Below are 26335 nucleotides of genomic sequence, written 5' to 3'. Positions count from 1 at the left end.
TTCTTTTTACAAGTGTGTGGAGTGGGGTAGGAACAAGTGTTAACAGTTCAGGTATGCAGTCATTGTACAGCAGTACCACTGTTCTAAAAAAATAATCTCTTAAATTGATTTAAGCAGAGGGAAAGCACAGGTTGACGATGGATGGATGATGATGATGAATTTGATTTCTATACCGCCCTTCCAAAAATGGCTCAGGGCGGTTTACACAGAGAAATAATAAATAAATAAGTTGGATCCCTGTCCTCAAAGGGCTCGCAATCTAAAAAGAAACATGAGATAGACACCAGCAACAGTCACTGGAGGGATGCTGTGCTGGGGGTGGATAGGGCCAGTTACTCTTCCCCTGCTAAATAAAGAGAATCACCACGTTAAAAAGGTGCCTCTTTACCAAGTTAGCAGGGGTTATGCCAAGTTAGCAGGTGTATGATGATTCAATGTGAACCCCAGCAAAGCATGAGTGAACAAAGTGTGGCATTCCCTGGCATAAATATGGCAATACACTTGTATTAAATGCAGAGGCACTCTTACCCCTGGACCTCTGGGCCAAAGTCCAGGGGCTCCATAGCCCTTGGGGGCCCACAAATTATCTTTAATTTGTGCTGGGTGGTGTGGTCACCTGGCAGAGTATGATGATGCCTAATTTGCAGGGGAGTGGTGGGGGCCTCCAAGGGCCTTTAGGTCCAGGCTCCACAATCACCTAGGTGCACCTCCGAATCTGATTAAATGTGACTCCAAGCCCTGCATGGGGAGATGAGCACGGGCTTCCCCGCATCAAACCCAATTTTCGAGTCACTACCCCCCACACGACATGTTTGAGGTACAAAGTGTAGGTTAAGGTGTGCTGAAAGAAGCGGGGGTGGGATGATGCTCTGACTGCACATGAGCGATTCTGCTTCACATGCTCTTGAGCGGAGCCTTGGCGGGGGTGGGTGGGGGGACCTGGGGCTGAACCCGGACTCCAAACGCTTTTGGTCGTGTCGTGCGGGAAGCACGGCCCTTTAGCCGCGGCACACGGCGAGTCGGGGACCCAGATCGACTCTAGTCTAGACTGGTTTCCGCAGCGGCCCGCCGGCGGCGCTGCTGCCCGAGCGTCGGACTCGGGGAGGAACCAGCGCCGGGCCAAGGTGACGTCACCGGACCGGAGCCGAATGGAGAGGAGCGAAGCCCGCGCGCGACCCAGACACAGGCGCCGGAGGAAGAAGGCGCGAAAAGGCTCCGAGGGGGAGGGGCCGCTGCACTCTCCCCTCCCTCGGCCCAAGAAGTGGGAGCGAAGCCTCCCCTCTCCTTCTTCTCGCCCCGTCACGTGAGAGCGGATCCAGCCTGTGTGTGGTGGCGGCAGGACTCTGTTGGGGGGAGCGTGCCGTTTCAGACGTGATAGCAGCCCGCAAGGTAGGTGTCCCCCCCCTCCTCTCCACAGAAGAGCCTGGCTGCTGTAGCGGGGAGTTCCGCCACCCCCTTATTTCCTCTCTCCTTCCTTCAGTAAAGGTGGGAACTGCCCTTTCTCCGCTCTCTCTCAAGACCTGTCCGGTAAGGGGATTCTTCTTAAGCCCTCCGCTCCTTCTCCGTTTTCCTCGGATCTTCCAAAGGTCTCAACCGAGTGTCGAGGCCAGGCTTGCAGGGAGAAGGGGCAGGAGACGGGCGGCTGCAGCAGTCATGCTTCCTTATGAGGTCGCCAATTCCCGTGACTTTATAATTGCACAGATTGTCAAAGTCCTGATATTGCACCCCACCCCCGGAGCCCCTTACCTGGGAGTAATAGTATGTTTGTAGACCTGACTGCATCAAGTAGTAAAGGCAATGTTAGGTGAAGTATCTGTCAGATTCTTTTCTGTTCATATTTGAAACCTACATGTAATGAGCAGGTTGGTGTAGTGGTTCAGGTGTCAGATCTGAGTCTGAATCCCCCACTTGGCTATGAAGCTCACTGGATGGCCTTGGGCCAGTCACTTTCCCGGCCTAACCTACCGCACAGGGTTGTTGTGGGGATCAAGTAGCAGGGAGGGCCATGTACACACAATAAATAAGGTGTTGACCTGAGCTGAATTGCATATTCCTTAGCTCCACTTTGTGATAGCATTGCTTTCCCCAAGCTGTCTGATTTGAGGTGTCAGTGTCCTGATCTCTCAGCTTAAATCTGTAGCCTTAAGCAGGGATATTTGAGATGTAATAAACATGTTAAAGCAGCAGCTTCCTGTGAAGATACTCTAAGAATGGTGCTTATTTAATTCAGGCAATCTGTGTAGGCACCACATATGTTTACCTAACAGCCAAATTGCACCTCAAGAGAAGTTGTTTATGGATGGCAAAATCTTGAAAAGCATCTGTTTTTTTAAAAACTGCAGCTTGAAGGGTACTTTTAGAATAATAGGATTTATTTCTGCATTCATGTTTTTAGAACTGGGGTGCCAGCCAGACTTTTAGGCCACTGATTTGAGTTTACCTGTTTTCTGTAGACCACTGGTGAATAATGTGTGGACGCACAGCTGTTACTCTGGGAGCTGAGGGTCTCCGCCGTGCTTGTGAGTACCATGATAATCAAGGGAGGAGAATGCACCCTGAATGGAAAAATGCTGACAAATATAGTCCGTCCTACAATAAGAGCCCACAATCTAACAGCCCTGTGCTTCTTTCTCGACAACACTTTGAAAAGGTGAGCCCCAAAGTCAAATTTCAATCTGTTATTTAACTTTTAAAAATTGTATTAGGTTCGTACCTACCTTTTTACTGGTAAAGATTTGTGTAATAACGACGGCTACAAGATTAAAAACTCCCAAATAAGGGGAACTGTAGTGTCTGTTCCATGAACTTCAATGGAGTGTTAGTATTCGGGATACCCATTATGTTCTCTGGGTCTGTGATCTTCTGAAAAGTTGATGTCTCTTAAAATAAGACAATTGGCATCTTTTACTTTATCATGAGACCAAATTTAGATCAACCAGTCTTAAGGGCATTGGGACCAATGCTGCCTCCCCCTGTGGTCCTGGCAACACAGGCATGGTTGCAATCGTCTGTAAACTCCCAGTGTTTCTCCAATATTGTTTGGGGATGTTTGGCAAATGTATAGTATATGAAACAAGAAGTGTCTGAAGGAGCCAATAGTTCCTGCTCTGCTTTCACTAGCTATTTTATGTTTACAAATAGCATGGAACCATAACACACTTTCCCCAGATTCCTTTAAGGTTTATCAAAAACAACTGGAGAATGGATTTCTGCATGCCTCTGATGGGTACTCTTTAGTGCCCAAGCCATTGCTTGTTGGCTGTGTGGCTCAAGAGTGGGACCTTCGTTTCGGGCGTCTGTGTGAAGATTTCCTAAAGGTGGTGAAGTTATATGTTGTTAATTGCAGCACAGATCCAGCAAAATTCTCACCATTCTGCAGCCTGTTGAACAAGTTTAAAGCTTATTTGGAAGCACCAGATCACAAGTGAACATACTCTGATGCCATCTCATCATGGGAAGCCCTTGATTCATGTTGCTAGCAGCCTTACCAAAGCAATAAAGACTAAATGCTTTATATGGGGGGCATTGTGCATGCATCTCACACACATGTGGATGCTGGCACCTGAGCAGTATGCTGCAACACACAAGTAACACTCTGTTCCTTCTCCTAAATTGCAGATTGAGCTGCCCATCTGTTTGGAAGTGTGAAGGGGAAAATTTGATGAAATTTTCTGCCTGTGGCAGAAATGAATCTTTACCTGTAATGGAGAGTTACAATTTAAGATTTCAATCCTATGCCTACTATAAGCAAGCCCAGTTAAGTACTGTGGGACTTACTTCTGAGTAAACATGCATAGGATTGCACTGTAAATATGAATCTCTCTAGTTGTATGTTTCCATTTCGGTGCTGTACATGCAATTTTTTTAAAAAAAATTTGCATCCACAATTCAGGACTGTCTAATACATACATTTACTCACATGCTCTCTCTCACACTTGGCAGTTTACCATGTTTTCCTTTTTATAACAAAGTTAACTGCTCAAATCTCAGAAGATATGCACCTGCCCTAACATGGTTCTCTTATAGAATAAGAATAAATAGGTTAAAAGCGACATTTTAAAATAGAATCCTATGATCAGTGCACATGCATAAATTCAAAATACCCACACAGTTACTTTCTCAAGCATAACATTCTGCAGACTATTTCTTCTTTCGCTTTCCTGCCCAGACAACTCCAAACAGGAGTTCACCCAAATATTGTAACCGAAATTTACAAAGAAAAATTAGTTAATATATACCGCTATTCAGCTATGCAATTTGCCACTCTCCTGGGATTAATGGCAGTTGTCCCTTGGCAGGCAAAATGTCAAATGCATCTGCTTGCCTAGCCTTGACTGCCGTCTCCTGCATCTGCCACTCCTGGCTCCATACAGCTGTTGTGCCTCCCTGGCCAGTGAGGGAGCATCACTGCATCTGCCAATCCCTGGCGGGTGAAGCACTACACAATAGAAAATGCATTCTCCAGGCAGAGTGGAGGAAAACCACATGAAGCAGTGACAGGTGTGGGGAAAGATAGAAGGGAGGTGAGTGAACTGGAGATGGGGTGAGTGTGACTCTTTAGTACGTAAGTTGTACCTCTTGCACCATGAATACAGACACACTCTTGCCACATAGCCACCGTCATAGAACTAGCTTCAGTGCATTTTATCATCAAGAAAAGGTACACTGATTTAATATTTAATTTTGGATTCATGAGCTTGTCTCCTTTTCTGATGTTTAGACCTGTGTTGCAAAATTTGGAGGCAGTCAGATAAATCTGATATTTGTTTTCAACTTGGAGACAACTTTCTAAAAGCTACCGATGCATGACAGCGCTGAAAGCGAATTTGACTAGAAACTGTCAGAAAGAGGAAGTGAAATCCTTTTAGTCTGTTTCAATTGTTTCATCTGAGAAAAATGCAAGAAATAACTAATAAATAGTGGAAGGTGAACTTTGAAGTTGGTAAAGAATGGTTTCAAAACTTTAGGTTACTCAATTTAGGATACTGTTTAGATGCATTCACGTGTGCTTGTGTGTGCAGGTAGTTTCTTTAGAGCATACAGAACATCTTAAAGAGCTGAACAACTCCTCTATAGTCAGTGACAACAAACTAGAAAATAGCCTAGAGATAAATACATTAGTTTTGTTTTAAGTAGGAGAGAATTAATTTATTGCAGCTTCCGCCTTTGTATTGCATAATGTGTGTGTTCTGTTTATAACTGGTTTTCATATGGTATTCGGTAATGTATAGTTGCCTAGCTATAATTAGTCAGATTTACTTGGAACATTCTGTTAGTCCTTCCACAGAATGTGGAGTCATCCTATACAGCGTTAATATTCCTACCAACAGAGAACTGGAGCAATCTTTAAATAAATAAAAAATGCCCACAGACCTCATGTGTCAAGTGATACCTCATATGGCTTCCTTCTTTAAATAGAAACACTGGGATGTGTATTGTAGGGATGTGCATAAAACTGATTTTGTGTTTTGTTTCGAGCTAAAAACAAAATGCAGATGGTTGAAACAGCAGTTGACCTGGTTGTTTTGATTAAACAAATTCAAATCATTATGAGTGTTTTGACCATAGGGAACAATGGGGAAACACCCCATTGTTCCCCATGGGTAGCTCCTAAGGACACCAAAGTGGGTTAGGTGGTAGGGCATGATGGGTGGTACCTACCACCCAACCCACAAAAGAAATGGGCAAGTGGGCAATATTTTAACCACATTTTTAACCTTTTCCCCAAACTCCTATAGGATGGGGGGGGTGTTTGCTGAAATGTTGAATGTAGGGAAAATTGCCCGCTTGCCCATTTATTTTATGGTTTGGGTGGTAGGTACCACCCACTATGCCCTACCATACAATCCACTTTGGTGTCCCTAGGAGCTACCCACAGGTAACAATGGGGTGTTTTGAGGTTCCCCATTGTTTCCTATGGCTGGACAAGCTGCACTCAAAGGGTGCACTGCACATGAGTTTTGCATTGCAATTTGCAATGCATTTTGCAACCCTGGCCTGAAACACACTGCAGAAGCACACAGTAGAAGGGAATCTGTCCCTCCCAACACAGAACAAACATTTCAAACACAATCCAAAAATGGCCCAAAAAGAATCACTGACCCAGAATCCACTGCCAGCTACAGTGCTTGTGCTGTAGTAACATCATTGGCACAGATTTCTCTCTCATACACAATGATGACTCCTTACGTTCCTGGCATTGCAACAGCTGCCACAGCAGCACCCTTAGCAGCAAGTATAGCCACAAGCTCAACTATAGCAATTTCAGCCCCATTTTGACTGAGTACACCTTGCAATGCAGATTGCAGAGCAGACCAGAGCAGTGAGTGATGCACAAGTTAATCTCAAGATCAGACGTGAAGCTCATCACAGCAGTCACCAAGAAATATTATATATATACACACACACACACACAGCGCTGAGCTGCCAATTGGCAAGAGAAAAACAAGTCTCCACTATGGTGCTCAAAACATTTCGATTGAAATGGGGTTGTTTTGTTCTAATCTTGAAACAGGCCCTCTATTTAAAGGGCATTTTGTTTTGAGCTCAAAACACTTGAAGTCCTGAGTTTTGTTTTGCACATCTCTAGTGTGTCATCAGCAATCATAACTGAAACAACTAGAGTCTACTGTATCCATTATGTCATGGAAGAGAAGGAAAGAAGTTAGAATGCCCTCTGGCCCCACTCCAGGTAGAAGCTACATGCATGTGGGAACTGGCTTCTGTGCAGATTCTGTGCTAGCCATTCTCTAGCTAGATTGTGTGCATGAACAGATACTGCACACACAGTTGTCCTCCCTAATCAAAACTCCAGGGCTGTACATGCACTGTACTCTCTTTATAAAGTAAAATCTAGCTGATTGGAAAGGAGGAAGCTGGAACTGGTGTCTCCTTCTTTTAGCTATGTCAAAAGATCCCTGTTTTTGCAGCACCAACACTTCTGCATGCACTATTGGATTGGAGGTTTTAATTGCTGAATAATAATCTTTCTTTGTCTATAGATACTATTTTTCAAGATTTCTTTCTGCTTTATCAAAGGATGTCAGTTCTTCTGAACGTATTCTTGTAGCCATGCGTTGGGGGCTGGTTCCAGCCTGGTTCAAGGAAGCTGACCCATCGAAAATGCAGTATAACACTTCCAATTGTCGCAGTGATACCATGATGGAGAAACTCTCCTACAAGGTTAGTTTTGTGTAGGCTTCCTTTTGAAAATAAATGTTTTTCTCTCCTTCTGACCATACCATTCATGCCTTCTGAATTAGACACAAAAACTGAAACTTTTCCTAGGGGTATATCAACAGTTGCTCTACAAAATGTAAATAATTTTGAGCTGCATGCTGTGAACCCAGCATCTTGATTTTTCTGGAAAGGAAGAGCACAGCAGGTGATAGCTTTTCACGTGCTGTGCTTGACAGAGTGACTTTGAGATAACCTGCTGTTTGGTTTTTTGTGCAGGTTAGATTAGAGAAAACAAATGACAATAGCTCTGTGGAAGGTTTTTTGGAAATATGATAGTCTATCCATAAAAACTCACTGAAAGCTTTATTCCAGTTGCTTTGTTCTGCGGTCAGTCTGTTCTGCATACATTCTACTAGCTGCACGTGCACATGTTAAGGCAGTCTTCTGGGTGGGATTCAGTTGCGGGGAACCAAATGGCCACTACCAAGTGAAGAAAACTCTCTTGAAGAAACAACCCACTTTCTGTCAACAGCACACAGGCTCTTCTGACTCTAGGCCTGGATGGAAAAGCTCCTTCAGAGACATTCTAGGATGACATAGTAGCTTAGCCAGTGTTGAAGGGAGTGGTGCTTGGACCTCCCTACATATTTCTCTTAGTATCCACTTCTCTTAGCACCTTGTTTTTTCTGTCCATCCTTCCCTTGTTCCCCTGGTCCCTTCCAAGCATTGGTGCTATCTGCACTCCTATTCTCTAGGGGTTTTTTGTACTTGCATGTAAGTTATTCTTCTCAGGGGATGGAGCTGCTCTGGGAAGAGCAGAAGGCTTCAAGTTCCCTCCCTGGCTTCTCCAAGATAGGGCTGAGAGAGATTCCTGCCTGCAACCTTGGAGAAGGCGCTGCCAGTCTGAAGACAGTACTGAGCTAGACCCACCAATGGTCTGACTCTGTATATGGCAGCTTTCTATGTTCCTATCCATTACATTAATAATAATAATAATAATTCGACGATATCTATAACAGCAACAACATTGACAATAAAATTCAGCAATCCCAGATCCTTGGGAAGGACTCGATGTCTGGATAAAACGAACCAGTCAATAACACCTGTATGACTGTGTAAACAAGAAATAATAATAAGTCGAATCAGAGACATTTCTACCAAAGCATAGAAGGAGAAACTGCAAGAAAGTTAGAAACACCAAATAAACAAGAAACAGTACAATTCTGGGGGAAACTATGGGACAATCCAACAGATTATAATAAAAAAGCAGGCTGGGTGAAAGAGATAGAAAAATGTTACCAACAAATTCAAGATCTAATGATAACACCAGAATTAATAAGTGAAAGAGCAAAGAAAATTAAAAATTGGACTGTACCAGGTGACGAAGAACTGCATGGCTTTTGGCTTAAACACCTAACAAGCCTCCATAAACAACTATCAAAACAGTTCAATCACATTTTGCAAGGAGGTGATATTGAACAATGGCTACCAACTGGGAAAACTCATCTCATCATGAAAGACCCAGCAAAAGGTGCAGTTCCAAGCAATTATAGACAGATAACCTGCCTGCCAACCATGTTCAAATTATTAACTGGAATAATAGCAGATGAAGTAATGCAACACTTACATAAGAACAGCCCTGCTGGATCAGGCCCAATGCCCATCTAGTCCAGCATCCCGTTTCGCACAGTGGCCCAACATTCAGATATTTAGTTAAAAAGAAATGAGCATGTGGAGTACACAGTTAACAATCAATGGCGAGACACTTGGACAGGTTAGCATTAGAAGAGGTATTTTCTACGGGGACTCACTATCCCCTCTGTTGTTTGTAATCGCCATGACTCCACTTTCACAAATACTAAACAGAACAGGCCTCTGATACCAAACATCTAAAACTTCAAGTAAAATCAACCATCTGCTGTACATGAATGATCTGAAGTTGTATGGAAAGTCCCAGTCAGAAATTGAATCACTGCTAAACACTGTCTGTATATTCAGTAGCGATATAGCAATGGAGTTTGGACTAGACAAGTGTGCTGCATTAATAATGAACAGAGGAAAAATAAGAAAAACAAACTCAATCGAAGCAACATCAAGAACTGAAATGAAAACACATAACACATTAAATCAAAACAGACCAAAACTGGGGGCGGGGGGGGGGGCTGGGAGATACAAAATACCATACAAAGCAATTTTAAAACTCTTTTAAATAAGTTAAAAATCAGATTTGAGAGTCAAAATTTAAAAGCCCTGAGTGAACAAAAAGGTACCTGGTGTCTAAGAGAACAAAGTGATGAAGCCAGGCGAACCTCACTGGGGCGGCGGCTATTCCATTAAAGGGGTGCAACCTCCGAAAATGGCCCTTTCCATAGTAGCCTCACCTCATTTGAGCAGCCACATCTCACCTCATTTGGCAGGGGCACTCGGAGGAGGGCCTCCGAAGAAGATCTTAAGGTCTGGGTTGGGATATATTGGGCAAGGTGCTCTCTTGGGAAACCCAGTCCCAACCCATTTAGGGCTTTAAAGGTTAAAACCAGCACTTTGAAGTGGGCCTAGAAATGGACTGCCTCATCCTCTCTGATCCTCTTCCGCGAATCCTGTCTCCCTTTTCCTTCCCTTTCCATTCTGACTAGCGTCTGCTTTGAAAATCAGTTTATAGAGTCTTATACATGATAGTTTTAAAATGTGTATTTGCTTGCCATTGAAACTACCACCCCCATGGATTAATACTTCACCTGCTAATGCTCCTCTCTTTTTGTTTCAAAAGGGACCTCTTGTCAAAGGCAAACGTTGTGTGGTGCTGGCTGATGGCTACTATGAATGGCAACAGTGCAATGGACAGAAGCAACCCTATTTCATTTATTTCCCTCAGGCAGAACAAAAAAGGGTACAATAGTGGTGCATTAATATTTAGTGTTAAAGTGCTCACTGGTTCTTTTTTTGTTTTTGGTAACTTTCTCCCCTAAGCTCCCTCAGGAACGCCTTGGTCTTTCATTCTGGTCCTGTCTACACAATAGTTACAGATACTGACTGGTGTTGTGAGAAAGAAATAGCTCATGCAAAAGTCCCTACCCAATTGGATATAATATTTCTTCAGTATCTCCTGTAAGGCTTCAGTTGCTTCTTTAGGAAGAAAGGGCATGGGATGAAGACAACGAGCAATATATCTGTCAGGCGTCTCAGAATGGGTTGGAGATAGGCAGCCACCATGCAGCCTGTGGTTGGGAACTGCCCCCCACTCTCCCCCTTTTGTCACCTGCCTCTGCAGTGTGAGCTAAGGATAAGGTCAGTCCTGGAGCATGACCCTACTTGCAACATGGTTACAGCAGAGGCTTGGATGAAATGCTGTGGGGTGAGTATTGTGGATGTAGAGTTGTGGGGTGACACTGGCTCCCTGAGAGCCTCTCGTCCCATGAGGAGAGGCTACTCCGGGTAGCCGTTGCTTGGGGAAAGTATGACTTGTGCATCTTTTAGTCATTCTAGAAGTTTAGTATGACCAGGTGACAGAAGTGCCTTTTATACATGTGATGGTTTTGATAATGTGGTTCCTATTTTTTCCAGTTCAACAAACCAGATGTGGAGGAGAACGAAGATTCAGATGGCCGGAGGTTACTCACCATGGCTGGTATCTTTGATTGCTGGGAGCCCCTCAGTGGAGGAGAAACACTGTACAGCTATACCATCATCACAGTAGATGCTTCTAAAAGCATAAGCTCCATCCATCACAGGCAAGGAAGAATAACTGGATAGGAGTTTGTTGTAGAATGTACTATAAAATGGAACTAGCTGAGAATAATGCTTCATGATTTACATGTCTCAGCACCTAATTTGCTCTGTGTAACAGCTGGTGTAGTGGCTTTCTCCGCCCCCCGCCCCCCCACCTCCCTGCATGCAGTTCAGAAGATGGAGGTCAAAAGTTATTTGTTTCTTTCATATTGTTCCTCTTAAAAAAGAGCATCTGAATATTACTGGCTTATTTCAGGTGACAAGTCTTGGCCTTCACATAAGTCACCCTGTCTGTGCTATCTTTGGTATTTGAATTACTCCAAGTCTGTTGTGTAGCCTTGTCACTCAGAAATTAGGTCAGTTTGACAAAATAGATATAGTGGGCATAACAGAAACCTGGTGGAATGGTGAGAACCAGTGGGACACGGCTATTCCTGGATAGAAACTCTACAGAAGGGACAGGGAGGAGAGGATTGGGGGTGGAGTAGCACTGTATATTAAAGAAGGGATAGAATCCAACAAGCGAGAAAACCTAGGAGGACCAGAGTGTTCCATAGAACCATTATGTGTGACAATACAAGGAATGAAAGGAAATGTGTTATTAGGGACATGCTATCGCCCTCCAGATCAAAACACTGAGAGTGACCTGGAGCTGGAGAAGTAAATAAGAGAGGAGTCAAAGAGAGACAGAAAAGAGGCTAAATTTCTAGACATGCTAAATGACTGTGCCTTAGAATAGTTAGTTGCGGAACCAACCAGAGATGGCGACCTTGGACTTAATCCTGAGTGGTGCCCAGGATATGATGTGAGATGTCAGAGTTGCGGAACCATTGGGGAACAGTGACCATAGTATGATCCAGTTCAGTTTATATGTGAGTGGAGCATTGCCAAAGTAGTCCAACACTGATGTGTTGGACTTCAGAAGAGGAAACTTCTCAAAAACGGGACTGGTAAAAAGGAAGCTGAAAAGGAAAGTCAGGAGGGTTAAATCACTCCAGAAAGCATGGAACCTATTTAAAACCACAATAATAGAAGCTCAGTTGGAATGTATACCAAGAAGGAGGAAAGGTATCACCAAATTTAGGAGGATGCCAGTGTGGCTAACAAGTAGAGTCAGGGAAGCTATAAAAGGGAAGAAGACTTCCTTGAGAAAATGGAAGTCCTGCCAAAGTGAAAAGAAAAGAAAGGAACATAAACTCTGGCAAAAGAAATGCAAGGAAATAAGGGATACAAAAAGAGTTTGAGGAGCACATAGCTAGAAGTGTCAAGGGGAATAAAAGACTTCTTTAAATATATCAGCCACAGAAAACCTGCCAGGGAGGTAGTCAGACAGATGATGAGGGCGTGAAAGGGATTATTAAGGAGGATAAGGAGATTGCAGAGAAGCTGAAAGAGTTCCTTGCGTCTGTCTTCACGGTGGAGGACACTGACCATATACCCTCTCCGGAACTGAGCTTCTCAGGTTTGGAGGCTGAAGAACTGGGCCAATTTGAGGTGACCAGAGGATCTTCTAAACTCTCTTGAGAAACTAAATATTAACAAATCTCCAGGGCCAGATGGCATCCATCCAAGAAGGAACTAAAATGTGAAATTGCTGGTCTCCTAGTAAAAATATATAACTTGTCCCTTCAGTCAGGCCCTGTACCAGAGGCCTGGAAAGCAGCTAATGTAATTCCGATTTTCAAAAAGCGATCCGGGAAATTACAGGCCAGTCAGCTTAACTTCGGTGCTGGGTAAATTGATCAAAAGCATACTTAAGGACAAAATTCTTACACACAGAAGAATGGCTTCCACAAGGGAAGGCTTACCTCGCTAACCTTTTAGAGTCCTTTGAGAGTGCCAACAAGCATGTGAATTGGTGATCTAGTTTATTTATTTATTTAACATATTTTTATACTGCCCCAAACTTACGTCTCTTAGTTGACATAGTACACTTGGACTTCCAAAATGCTTTTGACAAAGTTCCTCTCTAAAGGCTCTTGAGTAAACTTAGCAGGCATGGGATAAGGGGGCAGGTTCATGTGTGGATTGGTAACTGGTTGAAGGACAGGAAACAGAGGGTAGGAAAAAATGGACAGTTTTCACAATGGAGGGAAGAAAGAAGTGGAGTCCCCCAGGAATCTGTACTGGGACTGTTATTCTTTAACTTGTTGATAAATGATCTAGAAGTTGGGGTAAGCAGCAAAGTGCCCAGTTTTGCAGATGACACTAAATTACTTAGGGTAGTGAAATCCAAAACAGATTGTGAGGAGCTGCAAAAGATCTCTCCAAACAGGTGGAGTGGGTGACAAAATGGTAAATGTGGTTCAGTGTATGCACATGTAAAGTGATGCATACTGGGGCAAAAAAACCCAACGTCACATATACGCTGTTCGGATCTGAGCTGTCAGTGACTGACCAGGCAACTTCCATTCTAGGGATCATTAGGAAGGGAACTGAGAAGAATGCTAGTATTATAATGTCCTTATACAAATCTATGGTGCAGCCACATTTGGAGTATTGTATACAGTTCTGGTCACCATATGTTAGGAAGGATAATGTAGAACTGGAAAAGGTGCAGAAGAGGACAACCAAGATGATCTGGGACCTTGAGCACCTTCCTTATGAGGCAAGGCTACAGCATCTAGGGCTCTTTAGTTTGGAAAAGAGGCAACTATGGGGAGACATGATTGAGGTATATAAAATTATTCCTGGAGTAGAGAGAGTGGTCAGAGAAAATTTTTTCTCCTGCTCTCACAACACTAGAACCAGGGGCCATCCCATGAAACTGAAGGTCGTGAAATTTAGGACTGACAAAAGGAAGTACTTTTTCACACAGTGCATTATTAATCTATGGATTAATTCTCTGCCATGGGATGTGGTGATGGCCACTAGCTTGGGTGGATTTAAATGGGGCTTAGACGAATTCGTGGAGGATAGCTCTATCAATGCCTACTAGTCTGGTGGCTATAGACCACCTCCAGCCTCAGAGGCAAGATGCCTCTCAATACCAGTTACAGGGGAGCAACAGCAGGAGAGAGGGCATGCCTTCAGCTGTTGCCTGTGGGCTTCTCAGATGCATCTGGTGGGTCACTGTGTGAGATCGGATGCTGGACTAGATAGGCCTTGGGCCTGATCCAGCAGGGCTGTTCTTATGTAATTGTTCGACTCCCCTCAAACACTCCAGGTTTTCGGACTCTGGTTCTTACTGATACTTGGACTGTGTATATTTTTCAGTTATTTAAAATATTTATATCCTGTCGCTCCAGTACAATATTGCTGGGGGCAGCTCACAACAGTAAAACAATAGATGTAATATAAAATTTAACACAATAAAACGAAACTAGCTCATCTCACACAGAACATCTGTTACGCTAGGACTTTATTACTCTCCTTGCCTCCCCCTGCCGCAGCCCCTGCTTTATTGCTCAGTGTCAGCCTCCCCTTCACTCACCCATTCCCTCAGCTCCAACCGCCGGCCTCTGACGCCCCACCGAGTCTCCTTGAAAGGAGGATGGCCGAGCCGGGCCTTCCCTTCCAGCCTGCTCAGATGGCCCTGGGTATGCTTGGCCATCCTCCTCATAAGGAGACTCGGCAGGGCGATGGAGACTGGCGGTTGGAGCCAACCTAGACCGCCGTGATGCTGCTGCTCAAGGTTCTTGGAGAGGAGAGCTGGTCTTGTGGTAGCAAACATGACTTGTCCCCTTAGCTAAGCAGGGTCTGCCCTGGTTGCATATGAAAGGGAGACTAGAAGTGTGAGTACTATAAGAAATTCCCCTCAGGGGATGGAGCCGCTCTGGGAATTGCAGAAGGTTCCAAGTTCCCTCCCTGGCATCTCCAGGCTGAGAGAGATTCCTGCCTGCAACCTTGGAGAAGCCGCTGCTAGTCTGTGCAGACAATACTGAGCTAGATGGACCAATGGCCTGACTCAGTATATGGCAGCTTCCTATGTTTCTTTTCTTTTTTTAATCATGCTTTTTGAGGGAGGGAGCATGGTGAAGCTCTGCTGGGATGGCATTCAAGAGCTAAGGGGCCACAACCAAGAGGCCCAAAAAACTTGTAACTTTTGTGTTTCCGACCACCAATGAGATCTGTGTCTTTTCACTTGTTTAGGATGCCAGCCATCTTGGATGGAGATGAGGCTGTTAGAAAATGGCTGGATTTTGCAGAAGTACCCACAGAGGAAGCCCTTGCACTTATCCATCCCACAGAGAACCTTCTCTTCCACCCAGTCTCAACCATAGTGAACAACTCCCGAAACAATACACCAGAATGCCTTGTACCTGTTGAACTGGATCTCAAGAAAGTAAGTCCTGGTGGTAAAACCTTCCTGGCATTTTAACCACCTTAAGATCTTATATAAGCCTCATATATTTATATATAATATAAGCCTCTTATATTTCAACTGAGAATGTCCTTTTACAGGCATTGAGAAGCCCTCTGTGAAGAAGTAATATGTTTGTTTTACAGATTGGAGAGCAGCAGGCACAAAAAACAAAAAAAGAGATTGCAGGTGTTTTGCATCTTTGTTCAGTGTGACTGCTCTCCTGGAATCCAGAGAGACTGTGCCTCTATCATTTGCTTTAAAACCCTCCTGAATTATTTGGAAAGGACTGTAGCTACCATCCTCAAAAACAGATTCATTTGGGTATTAATGTTCTAGGAAGGCTGAAATTGACATTAGCTTTATTTCCTTTGTACAAAACTTGTTGGGAAAATACTAGTCTTATCTTTATCTATATATTTATTTCTCTAAGACGCACCCGTGGCTAATCCCATGTGTGGCAGCTCCCGCGAGAGTTCGCGAGCAGCTGCCAGATAGCCACGAGTATGGGGAGAGAAAATGGTGGTGGCCAGCAGGAAAGGAGAGCCCCCGCTACCAGCAGGGAAGAATGACAGGGAGAACTAGGGGCGCAGATGGTCTGCGCGAGGTCATCTAGTACAATATATTTCACTTCAGAAGAACTTGCTTCGATAAAACACCCATTAATCTGCAGGTTCCCATGAATGTCAAAATGGTGATTTATTTATTTATTTTATTTTAATTTTATTTTTTTGCGTGTGTCTTCTAGGAGGCCAGAGTAAATGCAAGTAGCAAAGTGATGTTGAATTGGTTAAATGGATCTCCCAAGAAAAAGGAAAAAGATGACTTACCAAGATGGTCCAGCCAGTTCATCCAGACAGCAGCAACCAAGAGAACCAGTGCAAATATAATGCACCAGTGGCTCAAGAAGGAAGAGGGGGAACCTTCTGCAAAGCAGTCAAAAACATCAGTGACCTTTTAACCCTTTCACTTTATTTGTATGTATACAGGCCCAGTAAACTTGTTCTTAGACATGTGTGCTTGCTGCACTGAACATTTAAATTTGGCCGTCTACTTACTTGAAATTGTGGTGTGGAATTGCAAATGTAGGATGGTAGGATCTGCAGTTCAACCACTGACAAGCAAAGGTTGCCTCTACCCCTACTCTAAACCCTTACATGGAGAAAGCTAATCACTTTTGATGGTTTGAGCTCTGCTGCTGCTTCCACAGAATGAAAGTAACTGCTATTTTGGTGTGTTCTTGAACCAGTACAAATGGCTTTTTGTCCCTGAACTTATTTTACAAGACCTGAAATGTCTGCTTTATGCACTTTGCTTATTTCGAAGGATGGGCTGAATCAGTGGAGAAACTGTTCCAATAAAGAGCAATATCAGCAGCTAATATTTTAATTGTAGTTGTCCAAATCTGTAATAAGAGGATGAGTGGCAACGCTTCAATATGCTGGCACTGCAGGAGGAGTGAGAGTTTTGACCTGCCTTGTAAGCAGACATAAAATAAATGATAATCAGTGGGAATTAAGTGCCTCACACTACTAAAATAGCTTTTGTGTTTAAACAAGTTTAAATTGTTCAAATTTCCTTCTCTTGGGTTATTAGTTTTGAACTTGCCAGTATTAATCTTTGCGCAGGGGGTGGTAAGTGGGTAGAGAACCAAACAGCTGCATCCACAAGTCTGCTTTGCAGCCACCTTGTCAAAGGAGGGACTCTGAAAGTGGAATGGAAAGCATTTATGCTACAAAGAACACAATTGCTCTTTTTATGAGGGTGAGAATTATCTCTGAACTTGTTGGAAAATGTCCTGTTAAAAGTTGATCTACAGAAACGATGAAAGCGATTGTGTGTGGTGTTTGGTCTCAAGTGTTTTAATAAGCAGTGAAAACTCTTACTAAAGCTGACCATTTTAGTGAAGACTTTGGAAAGAGAGCATTAGTTAGTTGCCTTTTAAACAATGGTTGTAGAAAATAAAAAGTATTCAACTAGACTACTAATGTTTTTGTCACTGAATTCCAGCCAATTATCAAAACACAAACCTATTTACTATGAATAATATTGTCTTGACAAGTATTTTTTCACATAAACTTGTGAGAACTCTGGCTGCATTCACATTGTACTTTTCCTTAATTATTTAACAAAAACTTTAAATACTAACCTATTTAATGCACAAAAACAGGATGTTAAAATACTTATAAATTTACAGACATGTAAGCAAAGCAAATGTTTCAGTGTAAAACATTATCATCAGTGCTCTTTTTGGCATAATAGCTGGTAACACCAAGCCTTAAATTCTTCTCTCTTGGCAGATGGAGAGCCAGCATGGTGTAGTGGTTAGAGTGCTGGACTAGAACCGGGGAGACCCGCGTTCAAATCCCCATTCAGCCATGATACTAGCTGGGTGACTCTGGGCCAGTCATGTCTCTCTTAGCCTAACCTACTTCACAGGGTTGTTGTGAGGAGAAACTCAAGTATGTAGTACACCACTCTGGGCTCCTTAGAGGAAAAGCGGGATATAAATGTAATAATAATAATAATAATTAAATAAAACAAAGTAGAAACAAATTAGAGCAGAGAGAAGAAAATGAACAAACCTTTTAACCCCTTCAGTGACCAATATATCTCATGGCTTATTTCATCCTTTATAATAATATTGGGTTGCAACTTTTCGGGAAGAGAGCTGGTCTTGTGGCAGCAAGCATGACTTGTCCCCTTAAGCTAAGCAGGATCTGCCCTAGTTGCATACGAAAGGGAGACTAGATGTGTGAGCGCTGTAAGATATTCCCCTTAGGGGATGGAGCCGCTCTGAGAAGAGCATCTAGGCTCCAAGTTGCTTCCCTGGCATCTCCAAGATACTGAGCTAGATGGACCTATGGTCTGACTCAGTATATGGCAGCTTCCTATGTTCCTAACTGCTCTATAAACTTTGCTTCCTTAATCTTGTATCTCATTAAATTCCCAACTGCCTATATTGACACTTTTGTTTGTGTTGCTTCTCCTTGATATTTTCTCCCTCATGTGCATTGCCCACAGTTCGATTTTTATTACGCTGCATATCAGCCAAATGCTCTATATCTTTTCATTAATGGCCTTCCTGTTTCCCCAGTATAAAATGCTGCACATTCCACATATTCTGCCTTATACACTGTCCCCTTCCACGCATAAGATAGAATGTGTAGTACAATTGCTCCAATTTTTGAATGTGAGTGATACTGGAAAATCATTTGGTAGTGATGGGGGATGTTTACATGAGCTCCTGGGATCTCCACCACACTAGATGGTGGTGGAAGAAGTCATTTTCTTACCAAGCTCCAGATCATGGAGAGATGGGAGTCTCTCCAATAAGTCTTGCAGCTGCTCAGAGTAAACTCTGCAACTTCCTAGAGCTCTAGCTAATGATCAGATGCTCTTAATGCGGCTCTTAACCAGAGGTTTGTGACTCTCTTCATGTGCTTTGGGAGGATCAAGGTGAGCACCTTCTTGCTGCATTTCCTTCTGACCAAAGCAACCATTCTTAAGAACCTTTTCTAAATTTTTCTTCAGCCTTTTCTTTTTAGTGCTAGAGCTTTTTCTTTTTCTTTTTGCTATATCTTCTTTACCAACACTATCAAAAGTATCATGTCTCTCATTTTCTGTCTTTGGTGAGCACTTTTTTGTTGTGTTCTTTCACACACCTATGGTACAGTAGGCAGCATTTAAGTGCCAGCTGTTGTTACTGAGGTAAAGTGCTTAGGAAGAACTCCAGCTAGTATATGCTGGCCAAGGAAGTAATGTCATCAGCTAGCAGATTAAAAGCAGAAGTGACTTCAAAGTTTCTCTTCTTCCCTGACTGAAGTGTCTGATCCAGAGCCACATATGACATGTTTTTTCTTATTGATCCAGAGCCACATATGACATGTTTTTTCTTATTGATGTTCAATGGGCTCTTACCCACGGACTTCAGGGCCAAAGTCCAGGACCTCCACACCTCCTGGGGGGCCCCCAATCCTCTCTGGTCTGTCCTGGGTGGTGTCACCACTGGCCCACACTGTGCCTGACGGCCGAGTAAGATTATGACCTGTGCTGGGTGCTTTAGAGACAGAGGGAGGAGTGGGGAATGAAATATGTGGGATGGGAATATGTTAAGTTATGTGTTGAAATTCTCTGCTGTCACATATTTGCATAAATATACATTTTTTATATTACATGATTGAGAGTTCAGTTGCTATTTGTGCTCTCAAGAACCCACATGTTGGGGTGCCTCCAAAGGCCTTTAGGTCCAGGCCCCCAAATTACCTAGGTACCAGTGTTCCCTCTAACAGGGATTCCCAGATATTGTTGACTACAACTCCCAGAATCCCCGGCTGCAATGGCCTCTGCTTGGAGATATGGAAGTTGTAGTCCATAACATCTGGGAATCCCTGTTAGAGGGAACACTTCTAGGTACGCCTCTGATTGGCATTGTCTCTTCCTTAAGATTGTCTTATCTTGTTCCCTTTCAGCCTGTGTCAAAACAGAATTTGATTTGTAATTGCTGGGACTGTTTTGAGGGTCTTCTGTATAGGCTTCCTACAGAGAGTTTGAAAGTGATCTCTCTGCCAAGTAATTTATTTTTCTAGGCAGTAGAGCTGTGCTCTACTCAGTCTTTTCATGCAATGGCAGGATGAGGCAAATATGCCCTGACCCACCCTGCAAAAAACAATTGTATAACTTTAAAATGTTACTTCTTGGTGGGGCGGGGGGGGGAGCAAGGAGAGTTGCAGAAAGGAGGAATTTGAGTCCTTATTTTCCTGTCACATTTCTACAATCCAGTGTCTCCCTCTGCCATTTTCCCCATTTCTATAAAAAAGAAAGTTAAACTTAGTTTTAACATTTCTCACTCAATAGCTCTTCAAATGTCCATAAAAGACTACCATCTTTCTTGCAAAGCTTATTAATGTCTAGTTTTGCTAATTTGTCCATATAGTTGTCTGTGGCTCTCTGCCACTTAGACTTTCCCCCTTTTGGGTTAGTCAGATAATCGTCACTTTCCTGTCATCTCATCAGTACTGATCTGAGAGTCTTGGGTGAGAGACAGCTTTCAGAAATAGTGTGTTTTGTGCCTCCATTGTATGGGGAAACGTAGGAAACATTTGAAGAAACATCTATAAATGCACTTTTATATATTTTCCAATGCTTCTCTAAAGCATGAATGTATTTATATTAACATGCTAATAGATAAAGGATTGAGACAAATCCAGCATAGATACTAAAAAGTCTGGACTGCTTGTCACAGTTACTCTGTGTATGTTTGTGCCTCTGTGAAAGACCTGTTTCAATGATGATCTGTACTGCCATAAACCTAGGAGTTTTTCTTAAGATATGGTGTGTGCTGAATTGTCCATTACAAGTCTTGCTAATTCAAATTTTGCAAAGCCTGTAGGAATTAATAGCCTCTCTTCTAGATTAAGTAGAAGCAAGTAAGATGTATACAACATCCTTAAATGCAAGAAATAAATAGATTAGCTGATTTTTAAAAAATTATAACTAGTCAGGTTTTTGCTATTGCCCTGGCCCTAGAAGTCACTCACTTCTCTTTCAGCTGTTCAGTCTGCCCCCTATAGTCCGTTCTTGAAATTATTCTGCCGCACTTCACAAAAGTCTGATAAATTTAACCTGAATATGCCTCCTTGTATTGTAATTTGATAATGTCCTGCTTAGTGCAACAACCAAAATGCCTACCCTGATGCAGTATGTCGCAAAGATAGCTGGTTGGACAGCTTGTTCTAAAAGCAAAGTACGGATCATTTTACTAGACAAAACAAAGCCAGGTCCAACATACTCAAGTGACACAGCCCGTTTAGTAGTGAAAAGCGGTATAGAGTATACTCTAGGAGCAGTGGTTAAGAGTTTGCATTGCGAGCCAGAAAGCAGCTGGTTAAAAAATTAACTTTTAGGTGACTCTTGGCACTTCTTGGTCTCCCATCTACAGACTAATTGCATTTACATAGTGGTTGTAATATGTAGAGAACGTGAAAGGCTTTGTGCACTATAAAAGCACTATATAAATATCTAGTAGTTTGGTTTGTTTCAGTTGTCTTAGGCAGATCAGTTAGGAAGCAGATTTGATCTTTTGGTTGAGGACAGGTTCATCTGCCTTCTGGGTGGGCTATCATCTTTTTTTTATTATTGCTAATTAGGTTTCTTGGAGGAAGACGGAAAGGAAATCAGTACCCAATAGACAGAACCTGTTAACATCTCTCTACTGTACAAATAAATGTAAGAAGAAGCTGGAAGAGTGTCATCCTGTGATTTCAAGTGCGAGGTGCTCATTTGTGAAAAGCCGAAATTTCTTTGACTTGTAACTATTATTGTGCTTCTATTGCGGGTGGGAAAATGCACCCGCTCTTTCTTAAGCCCTAGAAAACGAGGCCGCGTTGATCCTAAGCGACGTGTTTGCACCTGTCGGGTAGCCCCCAGCTGGTGGTGGGAAGACAAAGTATTCCAGGAAATTGAACTTGGGAGAGGAGGGACTGGTCATTATTCTAAGCTTGGCTCCCCGTTATTCGAAGGGATGGCTGCTCCGGCGGCGTTAGAAGAAGCACGCCAAGAAGCCCCACTTCTCTTCCCTGGTGGCTGGTGCATCCCTTTGTCACACAGTGCCAAGACCCCCGCGTCTCCCAAAGCTGCTGCTACTGCACATTAATATGCTTCACCAGCAGCTCTCTTTGCAGGCGGCCAAGCCTGTGTGTCTGTTGCTGTTCCAGCGCTATCGGAGTCCGAACATGGACGACGCGAGCTCCTATGCAAATCAGGGATCGGAATACCCGCCAATTGCAGCTCGACTCCGCTCTCCTCGCCGCCAATGGGAAACCGCCGACAGGTCGGGCTTGGATTTATATCCTCCAGCAGCTCGCGCTTGTTATTGTCATTGCAGCAGCGGCTATCTGGCGGGGCGGATCGGGCTTTGGCAGGCAGCGCTACAAAGCCGGCCAACGGTGAGGCTTTGGGTCCCTGAGCAGGGCAGCCCTCATTAGCGGTGGCTGGGTCCAGGAGGTGGCAGCCTCCCTTAATTATCCCCGTCTTGGGGCACCAGCCTGGGGTGGGGGAGGGGCTTTGGGACGCGCGGCCGCGTCGCGGGTTCGGCTGCTGTGGTCCAGCGTTCCTTCTCTCGCTTTCTCCTCGTTCTGCATTACTAACACGGAGGTTGCAATTTCCCCCCCGCCCCTTCTTCTTCTTTCCGCTCCTCTCCAGGCGAGGCCGCATTTCTGCGACTGTTCCACAAGCGAGTACCAGGGCTCGGTGTTTCTAGTCTTTGCTCAGCGCCAGGCTTCTCGCTATGTCCGGCCGCGGGAAATCGGGAGGCAAAGCCCGAGCTAAAGCCAAATCTCGCTCCTCCCGAGCCGGCCTGCAGTTCCCGGTGGGGCGAGTGCACCGGCTGCTACGGAAAGGCAACTACGCCGAGCGGGTGGGTGCTGGAGCTCCCGTCTACTTAGCGGCTGTCCTCGAGTATCTGTCGGCTGAGATCTTGGAATTGGCCGGCAACGCGGCGCGGGACAACAAAAAGACCCGGATCATTCCCCGGCACCTCCAGCTGGCCATCCGCAACGACGAAGAGCTCAACAAGCTGCTGGGCGGGGTGACCATTGCCCAGGGTGGGGTCTTGCCTAACATTCAGGCTGTGTTGCTGCCCAAGAAGACCCAGAGCTCCAAGAAATGAGCCGGGCAGAATTTTTTTTCGAAGGAAAGCAATCGTTCGACTGTGTGTCCCCCGCGCCCCACCTGCAGGATCCGGTGCAGTGGGTACCGGACACTTTCTCCCTTTATTTTCTTCATTTGGTACAGCCAGCGCCGCGCAGAGCTCTTTACCGCATCCTCTGCCTTGGTGCAGGCAGCCGCGCTGGGCCTTCTGTGCGCGCTGTTTCTCTTTCTCTTTCTCTCTCTCTCTCTCTCTCTCTCTTTCCCTCCCTCCGCTGCCTGGTGCTGTCATCGCTGGGTTTCCAGTCTCTCGCCATTCTCCTTCCCCTCTTCCGCTGAATAAGCCTGTCCCCTCTCACCTCTTAGCACTCCTGTCCCTTTCAGTCCTAGGGATTGGTGTGGGAAGAGCGGTGGTCATCATTTTCCCTGTCACGAAAAGGGCACGTGCTTCGGGCCTGGCTGCCACCTAGTGCCCTCCAAATTGATTTCTTTAATTTATCTTCCTCCTGGATGATTTAGCTACAGATCCACTGCCCTGAAGCTGCTTAATCTGCAGCATCTGTGCGATTAGGCTTTTCTCCCCCCCCCCCCTTAAAACCCTTTTAAGTCATCTAAGAGGAGGGAAGAAAGCAAAAACTGTTTGGGAACTAGAAGAATGATTTGTGCATTTCTATTTTTCTTGACCAACTGGGAAATTCACTAACTGGAGGAGAGCGAGCCACTAAGCCCAGTGGAAGCTTCAAGCCTACAGGGGAAGGCAAGAGATTCTGCTTAGGCAGTGTGCCACCACTTGTATCAATGGAGATCTCCTGTCTGCACACCAGTACGGTGGGAGTTGGGACTTACGAAGAAGGGATAGCGTCTCCATTGCATTATTATTTTGCATGAATAGGTAACCTAGTCTCTTAAAACTGCTCTGTCCCAGAGCGTAGAATGGTGATGGATCTATCTACCTGATGTTGCTGCACGTCCCCATTCAATGTGACCACAAACTTAAGGAGGGGAGGGGGAGGGGAGGTGCCAGGGAAATCTTAATGTGAAAAGAAACTTCTCTTGGTGAGAAAGTAATAGCTTCATATGCTAAGGGTTTTTTCCCCTTGTTTGCTCAATGATGAGGTATCATGTCACTGTATTTGTACTCCATTCCTGATCATGAGATCTCATTAACTTCTGAATCTTGTTGCAAAGCCACCTATTAGTCTAGCTCATGTAGTGTTGAGCCTTAGGCTGAAGGCAAACAATAGCATGTCAGAGAACTGAAAGTTGTTTGTGAAGGTTTTGCTTCCTATGGTATACACAACTTTGTCCTACTGAGGTTTTGTAGCTTTTAGAATAAATAATGCAAAAAGCCTACAAAATCTGTTTAGCTGATGCAAAAGTGTGACAAGTGTGCATGCCATGAGCAGTGATCTCTGTTTCAAACTGCCCATAACTCTCAGTGCCGGTGGGGGAAGCTAACAATCTGTAGCCTTGATGTAGTGCAAGATCCTCTGAATGTGCTTAACAGCTTAACTGGAAAACCATTTTAAGCAAGAGTGCTTGGATTTAAGCCTATTTCTGTCCTCCTGACGTCAATAGAACTAAAATGGCTTAAATCAAAGTGTTTTCATGTAACACCTTGTGTGGTTTTCCTCCTAAATAGTAGTATAAGGTCAGAGGTGCTCACTGCTTCTGTAAACAGAAGCAGTTGTGATGTGTTGTCTGTTCCTATTCCCTATTGGATCATCGGTGATGTTGCAGAAAGCCCCATAATGACTGAAGTTTAGCATTAGTTTGCACTTTACACTATCCATAGTGTGTTTTTGTTTGAGCATTTCACTTCTTTAAACAAAAAGTGCAGGTTTGCTGTCTGTTTAATTGTAATCCTCAGTGGGTTAATGTTTGGGGATTGGGTTTTTAAGAAGAGAACTAAAATTTATATGAGTAAAATATCTAGTTAATGTGGTGGCTTACTGAGTAGGTGTTTGGATAATGTATGAGCATGGAAGCTGGCCTAGCTGGTTCTGTGATGCACATAGTAGCTGTGGTCTTCTAGAAATGATATCGGAGCCCAATCTTGCCTGCTTAGGTGAAAAGTTGATAGAACCAAGTGCATGCAGCAGTGTCTAGGTGACTGAACAAGTAGAACTTGTAGTAATATGTATGGACAACTGTGTGTGCTGTAAGTAGCATGTGTTCAACCTATCAAGTGAGCTGTAAATCTGTGGATGAAGTATTGTCTTGCTCTGCTTCAGCTAATAATACCTAGACTAGTGGACTTTTTGGATGCCTCTCTAATAACTGGATAACGAAAATGGCTTGTTCACTCCATTGATGGTGTACTGTCTTCTTTGTGATACCTGAGAAGTAGAACCTTTATCTGCCCTTGTGTGATAGTTTTGCCTGTCTCCCACTGCAGACCCAGAAAATGATTTCTTGTTTTGAAACAGCTATCTCATTCCTCTGGCACTGGACCAGTGTAGGGCTCTTGCTTGCTTTCAGAATGAATGTTGATTGCATCATTGAAGGGAAGGGATTATTTAAATGCAAATAATTGCAGGATAATGGGGTATTCTGAATTTGTGTATTCCAGTGTCTTTCTGTCTTGTTTTCAAGATCAGTATTTTGTTTTTTGTCAAAGTTTGCTTTGTATTTATTAGAAAATGCAGAACTTGTGGTACTGGAGAAGTGCAAAAACAATATTATTAAACTGATTCAGTCTTGAATGCACATCAAACTTTGACTTGGATCAACACATCACTTATTACCTGCTTGGGGTTGCTGGATCATGGAAAGACAAATTTGTACCTATAATGTGCACTTATGCTTTCAAGTATTGTGGGGAGGATGAGGGGAAAGGTGGGCAGCCAAAGGTTTAGTTTAATAAGCCTGACTACTTGCAATATGAGCCATTCATCTTTTAGCATAAAGTTCCATTTTTTCCACCTAAGGGAACAAACTAAGTGCAGAAGAACAATCTGGAGTCACAATAAATTGCTTCAAGTTCCAGTCTAATCCAACTTCATTTGTATTATTTAGCGATTACAAAACATCAGAAAAATAACTTAAAACCTGAGAAAACAAATTGCTTTTAAAAGTCCACTGCCTTTGATGACAAATCTTGCTTGTGTCTTGGTTAACACCAGATAATGGGAAGCAACTCTTTTAATTACCCTAAAGTTTATTGAAATGCAAGTAAGCTCCTTTAGAAGAGCAGACCATTTAATACACTTTAAGAAATCAACAATGTCTTGTTCTTATGCCTTTTCATCAATGAGTATTCCAATAACTGGGGACTGTTTGGAGTTTGTTTTGGCCCAATTTTAGACACTTGTCTGACCTATGCAGCCAAACGCCACCTCCCTCTTCCCCCTCCCTGTTGATGAAGCACGCCAAAGATTCCAGTATTAATACAGAACTTGGTACAAGCAAACGATTCCTGATAACCTTAACATTGATTGAAATGCTCAGTGCACTGAGATGTTCCTGTCATCAAAATGA

General features: G+C 43.7%; 2 protein-coding genes across 3 annotated transcripts; both read left to right on the top strand.

Annotated features, from left to right (window-relative positions):
• Nucleotides 1-1131: 1131 nt before the first annotated feature.
• HMCES (5-hydroxymethylcytosine binding, ES cell specific) lies at nt 1132-17189 on the top strand. 2 transcript variants are annotated; one of them, XM_053300461.1, is made up of 7 exons: nt 1132-1389; nt 2454-2650; nt 7002-7182; nt 9947-10066; nt 10741-10907; nt 14998-15190; nt 15957-17189. In XM_053300461.1, the coding sequence occupies exons 2-7, from the start codon at nt 2529-2531 to the stop codon at nt 16167-16169; spliced, it is 996 nt and encodes a 331-aa protein (XP_053156436.1). In that variant the 5' UTR covers nt 1132-1389; nt 2454-2528; the 3' UTR covers nt 16170-17189. The 2 variants fall into 2 exon arrangements, with proteins under 2 accessions (XP_053156436.1, XP_053156435.1); XM_053300460.1 differs by having other exon boundaries at nt 1135-1389; nt 7039-7182.
• A 4815-nt stretch (nt 17190-22004) lies between these two features.
• On the top strand, nt 22005-25849 carry LOC128346196 (histone H2A type 2-B-like). The gene is made up of 2 exons (XM_053299196.1): nt 22005-22155; nt 22412-25849. Exon 2 carries the CDS (start codon nt 22497-22499, stop codon nt 22875-22877), a length of 381 nt encoding a protein of 126 aa, XP_053155171.1. The 5' UTR covers nt 22005-22155; nt 22412-22496; the 3' UTR covers nt 22878-25849.
• The last annotated feature ends 486 nt before the right edge of the window (nt 25850-26335 follow it).

The sequence above is a fragment of the Hemicordylus capensis genome, chromosome 2, assembly GCF_027244095.1.
Source record: "Hemicordylus capensis ecotype Gifberg chromosome 2, rHemCap1.1.pri, whole genome shotgun sequence".
NCBI lineage: Eukaryota > Metazoa > Chordata > Lepidosauria > Squamata > Cordylidae > Hemicordylus > Hemicordylus capensis.
This window is presented reverse-complemented; position numbering and strand designations above follow the sequence as displayed.

Bases quoted from the DNA above. Each gene is read 5' to 3' on its own strand.
- LOC128346196 (XM_053299196.1), top strand. From the start codon at position 22,497: ATGTCCGGCCGCGGGAAATCGGGAGGCAAAGCCCGAGCTAAAGCCAAA.
- HMCES (XM_053300460.1), top strand. From the start codon at position 2,468: ATGTGTGGACGCACAGCTGTTACTCTGGGAGCTGAGGGTCTCCGCCGT. The intron at 7,183-9,946 runs GTTAGTTTTGTG...TTGTTTCAAAAG, and splicing joins TGGAGAAACTCTCCTACAAG to GGACCTCTTGTCAAAGGCAA. The intron at 10,908-14,997 runs GCAAGGAAGAAT...TCACTTGTTTAG, and splicing joins ATAAGCTCCATCCATCACAG to GATGCCAGCCATCTTGGATG.